The sequence below is a fragment of the Mus pahari genome, chromosome 23, assembly GCF_900095145.1.
Source record: "Mus pahari chromosome 23, PAHARI_EIJ_v1.1, whole genome shotgun sequence".
Taxonomy (NCBI): Eukaryota; Metazoa; Chordata; class Mammalia; order Rodentia; family Muridae; genus Mus; species Mus pahari.
Genome location: NC_034612.1, coordinates 23,295,467 through 23,306,868, shown reverse-complemented (window position 1 = coordinate 23,306,868; position 11,402 = coordinate 23,295,467). Strand labels below are relative to the sequence as shown.

Below are 11,402 nucleotides of genomic sequence, written 5' to 3'. Positions count from 1 at the left end.
TGGGCATGGTGGTGCACATCTTTAATACCAGCACTTGAGAGGCAGAGGCAGGCAGATCTCTGTTGAGTTTGAGGCCAGCCTGGTCTACAGAGAGAAACCCTGTCAAACAAACAAACAAACAAACAAACAAAAAAACACTTTTTTCCCCCCTATATATTCTAGAGACAACCCCTGGGCACAGCTGTGAGGAAGTGTCTTAGATTAGGCTGAGATGGCACAACCTGCCCTCATCATGGGGGAGGAGGACACTGGCCAATAGGGTAGGGCATTAAACTGAATAAGAAGGAGAAGCGAGCTGAGCACCCGCATCCATCTCTCTCTGCTTCCTGAAGGCACGATAAACTGGATAACCGGCCTCCTGCCACTGGGCCCCACCCTGACTCCCATGAAAGGCTGCAGGGAGGATCCCTCTGACTCTCTGACTCACCTAGGTGAGCGGCAGGGTTGAGAAAGTTACTGTGATGAGGTGGTGGCCCAAAAGGGGTCCCAGTAGGATGCGCAGCACCTGCAAAACCCAACAGAGTAAAGTCAGAATTTAGGGAGAAAAAAAAAAAAAAACCTTGTTAGGGCGGGGCTGAAGAAAATGTGTTCAAGTCAAATCCCACTGCCTCTACAGCTCTGGCCCGTGCACCTGGGTAACAGACAATGCTCCTGTTAGGGACAAAAGAAGGCGTTCCTCCTCCACCTTTCCCAGCTTCACTGGAAGCCTACTTAGTTTCTGTCATCTGGGGAGAGGGAACTTAGTTGAGAAGATGTCCCCATCAGACGGGTCTATAGGCAAAGCTGCGGGGCATTTACTCCATTCATGATTGATATAGAAGGACCCAAGCCATTGTGGGGGGTGCCACCCCAGGCAGGTCCTTCGTGATAGAAGAAAGGGTAGGTGAATGTGAGTGTGTAGAACAAGCCAGCGATTAAGGATCCTCCATGACCTCTGCTTCAGTTCCTGCCACCAGGCTCAAGCTCCGACTTCTCTTCATGATGGACTGTAAGCTTAAGTAAACCATTTTTCCCCTCCAAGTTGCTTTTGGGGGTGGTGTTTTATCAATAGAAAGCAAACTAGACTGGCTGGCCACTATTCAAAAAAGGCACTTGTTGCAGGCATGTGTGCATAGATGTATGCATACATGTGTATAAATATGCAAGTATCTGCATGTGGGATCAGCCACTCTCTACCTTAAAAGTTTTGTGAGAGGGTCTGTACCAAACCTGGGACTTCTCACTGACTCTGCTACTCTGGCTCTCCAGGGAGCCCCACCTCGCCAGCTCTGGGCTCAGACACGCACACTGCCATGCCTAGCTCTATGGCCTCAGTCCTCATGCTATGTGGCGAACACTTCACTGATAGAGCTGTCAGACCCCAAACTACCTCTTTATGAAGTTGATGCATAAGCATTAGGCCTGGTTAGTGAGGTGGGGTAGATCCAGAGTACTGGAAGACTCTATAACTAAGTCTGTCTACAGAGATGCAGGCTTGCGAACACGGAAGAGAATTCATCCCTGAAGGGCTTCTTAGGCACCTTAAAGTAGAGTCAAGGGTTTCCTTCTTCAGCACTCCAGGGACATGTCTTTTTCACTTCATAGGTAGTCCTAAAGCTGCAGACATTGCAGCATCGAGAAGTCTCCCATCACATCCCACTCTCGTGACTATGGGGTGTTGTGGGTTCTTACCATCCACAAGGCTCGGCACCACCAAATGTACTGCCGGGTGTTGATGCTAAACAATGGGAGGCTAAGCCTGCCAATGCCTCTTAACTGCCAGTGCCAGAGAAGGATACTTTCTGTATTCCTGCTTTGGATCCCCAAATCCTCAGTGTAGCTAAGTAGGTAGGATGCTTGTCTAGTGTGTAGAAAGCTGGGCTCCAGCCCCAGCACTGCAGAAACGGGGTGTGGCAGTGCATGGCAGCCATACTCAAGACGTAGAGGCCAGAGTTCAAGGATATTTTCAGGATACACACACACACACACACACACACACATACCACACACACACGTACGCACTGCACAGCAGTCATACTCAAGACGTAGAGGCCAGAGTTCAAGGTTATTTTCAGGATACACACACACACACACACACACACACACACAGAGTGCACAGCAGTCATACTCAAGACGTAGAGGCCAGAGTTCAAGGTTATTTTCAGGATACACACACACACACACACACACACACACACGCACACACACACACGCACACACACAAGGATTGAGCAACTGGCTTTAATAGTCTCTACTTCTCCTGCCAGGGAGCCCAGGTTTCATGCACAGCTCCTTTTATATGAGTAGCAGTAGCTGTATTTGTTGTTGTTCTTGTGGTCAATTTGAATTTCAAAATTACATTTACTCGGTGTGTGTATACGTGTGTGAGGTGCGTGCATGCCACAGTGACGATGACGACGATGACTACTACTTCTTGTTCCTGTAGCTGTTCCTCCTCCTCTTCCCCTCCCTCCTCCTCCTCCTCCTCATTTTCTATTTGGCTGATTTGAAATTGTGAATTCCATTTGCTTACTTAGCATGTGTAACGTGTGAAGTACCTGCATGCCATAGTGTACCTGCATGCATAGTGTGGAGGCCAAAGAACAGCTTATGACCATTGATTCTCTCCTACCATGGAACCAAGGCATCAAACTCAGGTGAGAGGCTTGGTGTGACCTTACTCCCTGGGACATGTTGCTGGTCCCAATTTATCATCATCATTATTATTACTATTATTATTATTTTAAATTTTTATATGCTTGAATGTACACATATACCACACATGTGCCTGGAAGGTGTGAAACTCCCTAGAAGTGAGGTTACAAAGAGTTTTATATTACCACACCAGGGTCTTCTTCAATAGTAGCAAATACTCTCAATTACTGAGCCATCTATCTCTCCAGTCCCTCAAATTATTTTTCTTTGAAAACACATGAGATCCCTTTCCTGCAGGAAGCTGGGAAAGAAGGGGAGGAGAGAATAGAACATGTGCGTGTGTGTGTGTGTGTGTGTGTGTAGATGTGATTTGGGAAAGAACATTATTTTTAAAAGCTTCAGGCATTCAACTTGTTAATGTCAGCAGAGAAGGCAGCCCTAAGGAGGATGGGAAGGCAGGCCTGTCTATGTGTCTCACCAAGGGCATCTGATGCAGGTGTCGGGTCAGGTGTGGGGTCGGGGGTGATGACTTCAGACTCTGGAGGAGTCACACTCAAGCCCTCACACTTGCATGACAAACACTTTCACGATGAACCGTCTCTCACAGCTCTGGACTTCTCTTTTGCATCTCTGGAGACCCCAAGGGTCCTGTGGGCCTGGGTTTGCACAGGAAGGCTCAGCACATAAGGGAAAATGCTTGAATCTCAAAATCTGAAGGCACCTAAGGGGTTATGTATCCACATGGCACTGAGAAGTAAAAACCAACTTCTTGTCTGCACAGAGTGAACATATTCCACAGCCTTCATTAGTCACCACCAATGTTGCCAGGCAAATTAGAATGTGGGCTACATACTGTGCGGTACATGCTAGTTAATGCTCTGACAAAAAACCCAGGCCCCTGGGGATACCCACAGTTCCAGGATTATTGAAGCAAAAGAAGACAATTCATCCATTTGGCTGCAATGAAGTCCAGGGAGAAATCTCTCTATTTCTCTCCCCAAATTGCTCTCCATGTATCCTTGTCTCCGAGCTAGGTGCCATGGTAACAGAGCCTTCAAATACATTCTGCAAGCAGAACCCACAGGAGGGAAACCTGAGACTCTGGCTATTCCATCCATCCCCAAGGGTGATGTATTTGCTGTGACCACAGGGCTACTGTACTGATGTTGATGCCTCTCTCTCTCGCTCAGTGTAAGAGTCAATGGGTCTACCAACACAAATCTTGGATCAGGGCTGGAGAAGGCAGTGGAAAGTATGGATGTGGAACTTGTTCCCTTAAGGGTCAGAAATGGTGGACTCCTTCACCATTTTTGTTCCTAAGGGTAAATTCGGATTCACACAGTACACACATGAAGCCACAAGGGCTGTTACTTCGAGCAAGCGGAGCACCACCACTTAACTATTTACTAAGCTCTGTTGCAGGGTCTGAGTACTAATAGCTACTTGAAATATACTGCGTGGGCCGGAGATATAGCTCATTTGGTAGAGTGCTTTCCCAGCATGCTTTAGTCCGTAGCACTATATAAACTCGGTGTGGTTACATATGGCTTGTGATCCCAGCACTCAGTAAGTAGAGACAGGAGGAGTGGAAGTCTAAGTAACCAGCCAGAGCTACATAGAGTCCAAGGCCACCTCAGGCTCATCAGCCCCTGCCTCAAGGGGCATAGTGGGGGCAGTGGGAGGAGTGGGACAAGAAAGCAAGCCAGGTGTGGGTGGCACATATTTTCCCAGTACTCAGGAGGCAGAGGCAGGCAGATTTCTGATTCTGAGGCCAGAGTGAGTTCCAGGACAGCTAGGACTACAGAGAGAAACCCTGTTTCAAAAATCCAAAAAGACTGAACTAGGTGTGGCAGAACCGTCATCTTAGGACTCAGAAGGCTGAAGCAGAGACTAAGTTCAAGGTCAACTACCTATACATAGTGAGTCCCAGACCCACCAGGTCTAAAAAAATACAAGAAAACAATGAATGGTAAGGACACTTAGTACCAATAGGACCTGTGCTGGCTGGTTATTCATTTGTGTATGTGTGTAGTGCCTATACTAAATAGTTCATGTGTGGAGGTCAAAGGACAACTTTCAAGAACAAGTTCCCTCCTTCCACCATGAGTCTCAGAGAATCAAAGCAGGGACATAAAGATTGCCAGTAATTGGCTTTGCTCACTGAGCCACATTCCCAATCCTGGTATGGTTAGTTTTAACTGTCAATTTGCCACAACCCAGAATAACCTGCTAAGACGATTTCAGCTGAGGAATTAACTAGTTCAGGTTGGCCTGTGGGTATGTCTGTGAGGGACTGCCTTGATTATTAATTGACCTGGCCCACTATGGGCAACACCATTCCCTAGGCAGAGTGCTGAGCTTTGAAAGCAAGCAGCTAGGATGTGCTTATTCTCTCTTAGCTCTTGACTGTGGATGTAATATGACTAATTGTTTTGAGTTTTTGCCTTGGCTTCTCTTCAATGATTAACTGTAGCCTGGAAGTATAAGACACATAAACCTTTTTCTTCCCTGAGTTGCTTTTATGTTTTGGTCAGGGTATTTGGTATATCAACAAAAATGAAACTATGACATTACCCAAATATTCCATATGACCATTACTTTTGTCTTGTGTGTACCTTAAGCAGATAGCTATAGTCCTCAGATACCCTCTGCCCTCCTCCTCAGCTGGACTTTCTGCACTGAGGAGACACTGGGAATATATATTCTCAGAGCTGAAAGAGTTTTAGTGACAATATGTTCTGCAACAGAACAGCCAGAACCAACTGGGCCATTTTCTTATCTCAGTCCTTATTAAGGGTAGTGCCTTTTTTATTGTTTGCTTGCTTTAGTTTCTAAAAATTATTTTTTGAGTCAGAGGTTTGTGTAACCCAGACTGGCTTTGAATTTGCTATGTACTGAGGCTAGCCTTGAACTCCTGATTTGTCTGTCTTAGTCTCCTAAGGGCTGGGGTTATAGGTGTGCAACACCATGCCCAATTTATGGTGTGCTGCAGATGGAACCCAGGGCTGAGTTGCTAGGTAGGCAAATTCTCTATCAACTGAGCTATATCTCAATCCTGTTTGTTTGTTTGTTAAGAAACTGTGGCCTAGGCTTTGCTCAACTTGCTTTGAATTATCATGTTTCTCCTGCTTCTGTTTCCAAGTACTGACACCTGAGACCTAAGCCACCAAACACATGAAGCTAACCTGTCTTGACTGCATGCCTCCTTCCTGGGACCCTCAAAAGGCAGTGACTGTCACAGTGAAGAAACACTAATTGTTCAATAGGCAACAGAACTGTGAGGTTAAATTCATCCTTACAGAATCCCTGGATTTATTGCTCTTCCAATCTGCCCTGGAAAGCTCTCTGATCTTTTTCGATAGCTTTTCACACACATTTGAGTTGTCTCTGTTGAACACAAGAACATGACCAACTAAAGCAATGCAAGCATGTATACGCATTCCTGTGTGTGCAGGTGCACGTGCACATGTGTATGAAGACCAGAGGTCAACCGTAAATGTTATTTCTCATGTGTTGTCCACCTTGTTTTTTGTTTGTTTTTGTTTTGAGACAGGGCCTCATTATATAGCCCTGGCTGCCCTGGAACTTGCTGTGTAGACCAGGCTAGCCTCCGACTCAGAAAGATCTGCCTCCCTCTGCATCTTAAGTGCTGGGATTAAAGGCATGGGCCACCACACTTTATCCCGCACCTTGTACTTTGAAATAGGGTCTCTAATAGACTTAGAACTCACCGATAAGCTAGGCTAACTGGCAGGTGAATCCCAGGGTGTAGCCTGTTTCTGCTTCCCCACTGTTGTGATCCCAAGTGTGTGCTAGCTACCTCACCCAGCCTGATTATCTCTTGGTCCTTGTTGAACGAAAGAGGGGTGTATCAAAGAAGCAGGGCCCACCTCCCTAGTCATGTGGGGTACTACCTCACAAGCTGGAATGACTTCTATTCTTTAGTTACTAAGTGATTAGGAACACTGAGCCTGAGCACCGCTTTGAAGTGCTGGCTCTCTGCACCACCCCACTCTCTGAACTTACCAGCGGCAGAGAATAAAGTGGAAGGTCGCGCCAGATCGTGGGGGTGATGAATGGCTCCGAAGAGACTAGGGCCCGGAGGACGGCTCAGGAACTCGGGCTTCAGCCCAAAGTCCAGCTTGTGTGGGTCTGACTGCATCTGTTTCTAAAACAAGAGGAAGGAGAGAGGCTGAAACTGGGAGGCCAGCAGACAGCGGGGTATTGGTGAGTAACTCAAGACTGGAGGGGGCTGGGGGGGTTAACGGCCGCCGAGAACACTGTGAGAACAAAGCCTTCGAACACCAGGAAAGCAGCCTGGACAAACGGGCTGCTGTAACGCTGGCATCTGCTTCCTACAGACTCGGCCTTTGAAGTGGTCCAACTTGAAGGATACAGCCAAGTCCTATTCATTTCAAAAACTCGTACCACTCTCCACGCAGGTCATCATTTTGTTGTAAAGGCCCAGTCTGCAGAATCTACTCACATCCCTCCATCTGACCTAGCCCAGGCTGGCTAGGCCTCTAGCTCACTGTGTAACTGAGGATGGTCATGAAGTCCCTATTCTCCCGCCTCTATCTCTACAGGAGTGGACCATCATGCCTTGTATGATGCTATAAGTGAAACTCAGGGCTTCCTGCATGGAAGACAAGCCCTCTACCCAACTGAGTCACATCCTAGACTGGGTTCGTTCTGAAGCAAAGTATCACATAGCCCAGGCTACCCTCATACTTGAGGCTATCCTTAAGTCCTCATCCTTTGCCTCTAGTTACCCAGTGCTGAGATTATAGGTATGTACCACTATGCTGGAACGCAGGTCCCCCACCCCCACCCCAACCAAATATCTACTTTATTTCTATGTATTGTGTGTATGTGGAGGAGTATATATGTATGAGAAAGAGAGAGAGATATCTGTGGTTGCCCACAGAGTCCAGAAAAGGGCAATAGATCCCCTGAAGCAGAATTACACAGAGCTCGGGTTGCAAGAGGTTGTGAGCCACCCAGGTGGAGTCTTGGAAGCAAACTCAGTTCCTCTAGAAGAACAGTCTGCTGATTAGGGGGTTTTGTTTGTTTGTTTATGTTTGCTTTTCTGGTCAACTTGACAGAAACTAGGATCATCTAGAAAGAGGGAACTTCAATTGAGAAAATATCTCCATCAGACTGGCCTGTGAACAAGTCTGTGCGGCATTTTCTTGATGAATGACAGCTATGAGAAGGCCCATGTGTGGTGTGCAGTGCTAGCCCCGGGCAGGGGACTGTTCCTTCAGAGGCTCTGTTGGGAGTTCCCGCCTCCAGGTTCCTTCCCCAACTTCCCTCTATCACGGACTGTGACATGGACTTGTTCCTCCCCAAGTTGCTTTTGGGCATGTGTTCATCACAAACTAAGACCAAGAGCAAGCGCTCTTAAAGTCTGAGCCATCTATCCAGCCCCTCTGTCTGTGAGTTTTAAAATGATAGTATTTTAAAGCTCATTACATTAGGAATTCTGCAAGAACAATCTAATGTGTAAAGTTAATTGCCTAATGGCTCTTTGTCATATTCTAAAATAACACACATTAATGGAATCACTGTTGTATATTTAAACAAACAAACAAACAAACACCACAGAAACTAGGGGAGATATTCACTGAGTAAATTACTTGCCAAGCAAGCATAAAGTCTGAGTTTTGTCCCTAGAACTCACCTTAAAAAAAGCAAACTAGCTGTGCATGCTTCTGATCCCAGCCCTGGGTCTCTCTGATCAGCCAGCCTAGCCCACGAGCTGCAGGCCAATGAGAGACCGTCTCAAAGAGCAACGGATGGTTGCTGAGGAACCACAACTGCTGCACACTTGTATGTGTTCACGTGCACATGAACACCCATCATACACACACACACACACACACACACACACACACACACAGGAGTATCTTTTAATTAACAGGTATCTTTTCCTTTCCAATTCACATCCTCCATTAGTTGGGATGGTGGAGTCAAACCAGTCGTGGGCACTGTACTTACCATCTGAGGCCTCACTCCACCTTCTCCTCTAACTAACTTAGCTCCACCCACCTCGATGGCTATAGCTATTAGCTCACCATCTTTGCCTCAGCCCCTACCCAGCATCATTCTGGAGGTTGGTACCCCTCTTGGTCAGTTTCCTGCCTCCCCCAGAGTGATACTGTCCCCTAGCTCCTAACTGTACTTCTCTGGCTCATTCACTACCCTGGGTCTGCTTCTACTTGGCTCTTGAAATCTCCTTGGGCTCCTCAGATGATCTCAGCCATCTTGACCCTACTCTTGTCCTGTCTCACACGCTCTCCTGTTCGCTGCTGTGTAACGAGGGGGGTGGGGGACACACGGACACACGCCTTTACCAAGGAGAGGCACCTACACTGACAAGGGTATGAAAAGATAAGCCAACCCTCACTCACCCAGCAACCCTCTCTCTCTGAAGGTGAAACTTAGCCATGCACCTGATGGAAACACATGGAACCTTCACCATCTCACGTGCATGTGCACACGAGTATGCATGTGACATTGGAGAACAGAGGACATCTTTTTAGTGTGGTGGTGATTATCTACCCGTTGTCTACCGAGAACCTGGAGCTCACCAGGCTAAGCTGGCTGGCTACAAGCCCAAAGGGTCCATCTGTTTCCACTCCCTCTACCCTGGAGCTGTGAGTGAAAGCCACTGTGACCAGCGTTCTTGGTGGTCTCTGGGGGTTGAACTCGGGTTGCCAAGCTTTTAAAGCAAGCGCTTTACTGAGCCATCTCCCCAGTCCACTACCTTTTATTTAAATATACAGATCACACATACCCAGTGCGTCTCACTACCGAACACACACGGTAACAGGAAGATCGGTGTCCTGAGCTTGTAGGCCTCAGGTCGCCACAAGAAATCCAGGAGTGGCTAAGAGAATGAGTAAATGTACACTCAGGAGCGAGGGACAGAGATGCAATTTCTGCTCCAATCTGTGAGGAATACCATAATGAAAGCCTCACTATCAACGGAGCAGCCAGACCCCCTAAACCAAGCTTCTAATTCTCTGTGAATCTATAAAAAAAAAAATCTCCGAAGCACCTCCTTTAATTGAGTTGCCAAATTATTTAGTGCTAATATCGCATGGTAGATGGTGTGGACTCATTAAGCGCAAATAAGGTCCAACAGGCAGAACGGGGCTTGGGGATTAGGAAATGTTCGCTGGGAGAGGAAGATAACCGAGTCACCCTGTGTTCCAGAGGCCGAGCTAATTGAATTGGGATAATGAAAGCCAAGTCACCAGGGGCATCTTCATGGAACAGAAGTTGCTAAGAGAGCAGCCTCCCTGTCATCCTTCATCCCTTTAAGCTCAGGAAGTTAAACGAAAAGAAGATGAGGGCTTACCTGCTGCTACACACTCCGTCACCCAGGACCCAGAGTGAATTGAAGTCATCGTGGAAACCTAGTTAGCTCCTCAAACTGCACCCCATTTTCTAGCTGAGCTCAACCGGGAGGGCTCTAATTATGTGTTGCCTGGTAATAAGGCAAAAGTGAGCAAGACTCACTGGTGGGGTATGAGGGAGTGCAGGTGCCGGGAAACGAAGGAGTGCCTTAGTTAGTCAAGGAGGTGAACACTTTCTTTTGTTAGCATCTGTCTGTCTATCGATCTATCTATCTATCTATCTATGTGCTCACTTGCTATCTATCCATCCATACATACATACACCCACCCACTCACCCATCCATGTTTGTGCTCACTTGTGCCACTTATCTATCTATCTATCTATCTATCCATCCATCCATCCATCCATCCATCCATCCATCCATCCATCCATCCGTGTTTGTGCTCACTTGTGCCACTGTGCAGGTCAAAGGCAGAAGATAGTTTTAAGGAGTCAGTTCTTGCTTTCCATCATGCGGGTCTGGGAATCGACTGCTTGTGGACGTTGTACATCGTGGTGCGGAGCCTAGTGCGCACCACGATGTACAACGTCCACAAGCAGTAAGAGGTCAACTTTGTGGAGCTGGTTCTTTCCTTCCATCGTGTAAGTGTTAAAGATCAGGCTCAGGTCGTCAGGCCTGGTGGCAAGTACCTTTACCCATTCAGCCATCTTGCCAGACCCCTCCCTTTTTTTTTTTTTGGAACAAGGTCTCATCTATAGACAGGCAAGGTAACTGGCCAGAAAGTGGTCTAGTATATTCTAGCCTCCCAAAGAACTGATGTTACAGGCAGAAGAGCGATCGTTCAATGTGGTTAATTAGTATATGCACGGCCAGTGAGCACTCAGTACCTTCAACTTCTTGCGGGGTTAAACATGACCACTTCTCCAAATTAATAATATGAAAAGGTATCTTTTTAAGTATTTTTAAAAACCTTTCAAATGTATGCATATTTGTGTCTGAGTGCGTGTATATGGGTATGCCCATGCAGGGGCGTCCTTGGAAACTGCAAGGGTGCAGCTGAGGTTACAAATGGTTATAAGCTCCCTAAATATGGGTACTGGGAACTGAACTTGGGTCCTCCACAGGAGCAGTCAGTATGCTTAACTGCTGAGCCATCTCTCTAGCACCTCAATTTTATGTTAAAAAACAAATAAGCACAAAAATCAAAACTACCTGGAGTGATAAGATAGCTTGGCTAGGAAAGACATCCACCACCAAGCCTGAGTACCTAAGTTTGTTCCCTGAGATGCACAGTTGTCCTCTGACACGTGTGCGCATGCACACACACACACACACACACACACATATAACAATGTATAACAACATATACTATATATATATGATATATATGATACCGCGCACA

At 46.9% G+C, this 11,402-nt stretch overlaps 1 protein-coding gene across 1 annotated transcript in view; it reads right to left on the bottom strand.

Annotated features, from left to right (window-relative positions):
- Auts2 (activator of transcription and developmental regulator AUTS2) overlaps nucleotides 1-11,402 on the bottom strand; it is a 1,110,887-nt gene that overhangs the window by 6,589 nt on the left and 1,092,896 nt on the right. Inside the window, exons 15-16 of the mRNA XM_021187184.2 lie at nucleotides 6,661-6,802; nucleotides 428-505 (exon numbers count right to left, since the gene is read on the bottom strand). Of these exons, the coding sequence (XP_021042843.1) occupies nucleotides 428-505; nucleotides 6,661-6,802 (220 nt within the window). The remainder of the gene's footprint in view (nucleotides 1-427; nucleotides 506-6,660; nucleotides 6,803-11,402) is intronic.